General features: G+C 31.2%; 1 protein-coding gene across 1 annotated transcript; it reads right to left on the bottom strand.

Annotated features, from left to right (window-relative positions):
• Window positions 1–1,226: 1,226 nt before the first annotated feature.
• Window positions 1,227–3,374, bottom strand: LOC119675252 (meiosis-specific transcription factor mei4). The gene is made up of 4 exons (XM_038086440.1): window positions 2,824–3,374; window positions 2,461–2,644; window positions 1,725–2,402; window positions 1,227–1,664 (listed from the first exon to the last, which is right to left on the bottom strand). The coding sequence occupies exons 1-4, from the start codon at window positions 3,372–3,374 to the stop codon at window positions 1,293–1,295; spliced, it is 1,785 nt and encodes a 594-aa protein (XP_037942368.1). The 3' UTR covers window positions 1,227–1,292.
• Window positions 3,375–3,887: the final 513 nt, after the last annotated feature.

A 3,887-nucleotide genomic window follows, 5' to 3' on the forward strand; every position in this document is an offset into this window, starting at 1 on the left:
ACTTTTCCATTTAAACATTGTACCATGGAATATGGTTCAGCATCTATATTGCAGAATATTATCCGGAAGATAATATTGCTAAATCTACAATGAACCTGTATAACTAGTGTTTTTTAACATTTTTCATAGTAATACAAAGCCTTCGAAAATATTAAAACAAAATTGGAAATTCAGAATAGGATTGTTCTCTGAAACTAAGAATCGTAGTTTTTATATTGTTAGGGAACACATTTTACATAATTAATTTTTTTTTTGGAATCAACAGTTGAAGTTTGCATAGCTCGCGCGTCCGCTATTAAACATAATAATTGTTAATGGAAGATGGTTACGGGATTGAAAATGCTTGCTAGGATTAGTTATCACTGCTCACCTAAGCGTTCCTAAATGGTATTGATGACGTTTTCATATTAATTAAATTAAATTTCATATTAATTAAACAGTGATTAATATTTTTAAACCCTTGAGACTTTCATGTTGGCATATGCATAAAAATATAAGAAAATTTCCTACAACATATAAACTTGTTCAATGAGGCAGCCTATTTTCTCTTAACTGAATTCTCCAACCAGATGATTCTCCAGGCTGCCAGATGATTTTAGGATTATGCTTTTACTTTCTATCTCTCTATTGCATCGATGCGTTCTTAGTTATTATTACTTTTACTTTTCTGTAAAAGTTAAAGTTAAAATCTAAAGTCTGTTAGTTGAAGTTTTCTTGTTAAATTCTGTGATCTATATAAATTCTTTTTCTGGAAAATATGTCATATGCCGAATAATTGTTAGTAATCACTCCGAAGTGAAAACAATTAATGAATTTCTCACAGTATAAAGCGTCCCTAATCACAAAGCAGGTAATTACAATTATACATTTTTGTCATAAAGTAATCAAAAAAATTATTTAAGAAACACTAGAATTTCAAATATAATTTCGTATTTCAGATTCAGAGTCTTTTGTACTTTCAGAAAACAAAGTTAGAAACATCGCTTTGTCGTGTAATTTATGGTACTTTGACAACTTCTTAATATTGCAAATTTTACAAATACTTTTTTTATTTATATTTCTAATAAACTATATATATCTGATGAATAAAGTATGTTTGTTAATCTTTCTGTTACATATTAATAGTTAATTCTTTCCTAAGCAAAGTAACTAACATTTATTAAAAAGATATTCGTAGTCAATTATTTTCTTTGAATACATAAAAATCTGTTCTTACTTTCTTTATTTGTTGATATTCAGTATGACAGACGAAAAGACAAGATTTTCTTATTTAACTATAATAATACAGTCATTTAATAGTCACTAACGGATATATCTAACAGATTGTCAAGTATATCCTCCCTATTACTGTTGTCAATACTACGCAAATATTGGAAAGCCTCTTCAATGCCATCAATATAAGGACGGAAACTGTCGCTTATAACAGTAGAGTACTCCATGTGAGGAATGGCTTCATTGGTAGATGTTTTGGATGAAGCCAATGAAGAAAGCGTGCCAAAAGAAGGATGATTAGCTTGTTCCACAATCACATTTGACCTTAGCATTCTTTGATTTGCAAGTGGTTCGTTAAAATTGTGTCTGTTACTGTCAATATTGTTATTGGCAAGATATGAGGAGATTATTATATTTCCACATCTTGGCAACATTGTGTTGTTGGAAAGTACCTAAAAAACATTTATATAAAAATACAGAATTGCCAAGAGCTTTCTTAATATCGCTCATACCAAGTTTTGATGTTGTTCATTAGTATTTTCACCAAACATATTATTTATTGTCGAACTGGCTTGTTCGACATCCGTTGCAGAAGTGCTGATAATAATGGTGCCAAGCTGATATTTTTGTAGTTGTTGAAAACTTTCCTCTCCTTGTTGCAAATCATCATCCAGCTGATCTTGCATGTTTTGTTGCATGCTGTTGATGCTGTTAGTCGTACACATCTCTGAAGAACTGGTGGTATCTTCAACTGTAGAATTGCTAAGTACGCCAGTAATAAAAACGTCATTTAAGTTCTGATGATGTAGGTCGTTGCAATTGCTCACATTGCTATGTTGAACATTCAACTCATTGACTAACAGTTCATTGGTTTCTTTATTTGCTGGCAAGCTTTGAGCATCAACCATAGGTTGAAGAACATTCTTCTCACTCTCAACTAAGTAACAGCAATATTTTGACTTTTCTGTATTTCGTATTCCAGTTCTTGATCTTATGCTTGAATTGAAATTTTTATTTGCCCTCATACCAATCGTTTTACTTTGTAAAGATTTACGATTTCGAATTCGTTTTCGATCGCATTTTTTTGGGTCAACGCCAAGCTCCCAATAACCACCTTTTCCTTTTTCATATTTATTGCGATCTATTTTCCGAAAACAGTAATGTAGCGATAAATTGTGTCGAATGGAGTTCTAGGAAAAGATTAAAACTAATTACAAATAAAACTTTCAATATTATAATTTGGCTTACGTTCCACTTTTTTCGAACACGAAAAAAAGCAAATTTCGATTCAATCCATGTGCATATTTGCTGTAATGTTACACGCCCATTCTCTAACATAGCCATTCCAATTATGTGCGAATAATTAAAGGGTGGCTTTTCTATTGGATCGTTCTGGTAATTTGTCGCAAATTTTTTATATTCCATTAAGTCTCTATAAAAACGTTTTTGATATAACAACAGTTGCAGATATGAAAATATGATAAACATATTCAGAGTTCTTAATTTATTATTATTAATTTCATTAGAATAATAATCTATTGTTTCTTCTTGATTTTTAAAATATACGCATGTATCCATTATATATATAACATATTCGAAAAATAATCTTACCGTTTTATTTTATCTAAAAATATTTCATATCGTTGCGAAGGTGTGGGGATCGTAGGTTGACCTTGCTGCTGATGACTTGATCCTTTCTGTGTGCTACATGTATTAACCGAAAAACCGTTCTGGAGACCATTAGAAATGTTTAGCATCTTTTCCTCAGATCCACTTTTTGCATGAATGGTTTGAAGGACTCTTCCATTTTTATAATTTTTACGTTTAGTCTGAGCCAAGCCGGAAATTGATGGTTGCTGTTGATATACTTTATCAATAGAGGCATCATCTTGTCCCTCAACATTTGCACATTTATCGACAACTGAGGGCCAACTGAGGTTCTGGTTTCGTAATTCAGTTAACCAAGTTAAGTTCGTGAGATCTCTTTCATCATCCGAACCATCATCGTTCGATATTAACGACTGTTTTTCCGAAGTGGGTGGTACAGACAACGATATTACTGGAGTCACGTCAGATAACAAAGCACTATTTGTTAAAAAAGATGAAGATGAAGGGCTTTCTTGGGAGCATATAGTTAAATTCGGTGCAGGTTCCATCGACATTTATGACTTCAATTTATAAGAAAGGTATTCCCTTGTCGAAATAAGATCTCAATTTAATTTCATTTAATTAATAATAGTCTATAGTGTACGTAGTTTCTAAGAATAAAACGAAAAGATGCATTATATTTAGTTTCTGATAACTAGAAATGGTGCTTAAACAAAATTTAGGTATCTAAAATGATGAAATTTTATGCAAAAAGATATAACTATAAGCTTTCAAATTCTTATTGGCAAATTTGAATTCTCTGAGAATAGAAGGGTGGGTTTGTTCGCAAGTCGAACACATAAACACGCCTTACGCAATCTTTCTTGACTGTGATTGGCCGAGGCCTTCTGTATCATTAGAGTGTGTAAGTGTTTTGTATCCAAAATACAGTTCCAGAATTAAAATATTAAGCAGTCTTTCATATTTTATGCATACTAATTGCTCTGCATTATATAATTATTATTATACAATAATATTCAATATTTCATTACAATATGAAATCACTCGTATATACATACGTGCAAATC

The sequence above is a fragment of the Teleopsis dalmanni genome, chromosome 2, assembly GCF_002237135.1.
Source record: "Teleopsis dalmanni isolate 2A chromosome 2, ASM223713v2, whole genome shotgun sequence".
In the NCBI taxonomy this organism is placed as follows: domain Eukaryota; kingdom Metazoa; phylum Arthropoda; class Insecta; order Diptera; family Diopsidae; genus Teleopsis; species Teleopsis dalmanni.

What these genes read in the sequence shown, in the direction of transcription:
- LOC119675252 (XM_038086440.1), bottom strand. Translation starts at nt 3,374, where the DNA reads ATGTCGATGGAACCTGCACCGAATTTAACTATATGCTCCCAAGAAAGC. An exon ending in TTTTTAGATAAAATAAAACG is followed by an intron (nt 2,645 to 2,823) that starts GTAAGATTATTT and finishes ACGTTTTTATAG; the next exon opens with AGACTTAATGGAATATAAAA. An exon ending in ATGAACAACATCAAAACTTG is followed by an intron (nt 1,665 to 1,724) that starts GTATGAGCGATA and finishes AATGTTTTTTAG; the next exon opens with GTACTTTCCAACAACACAAT.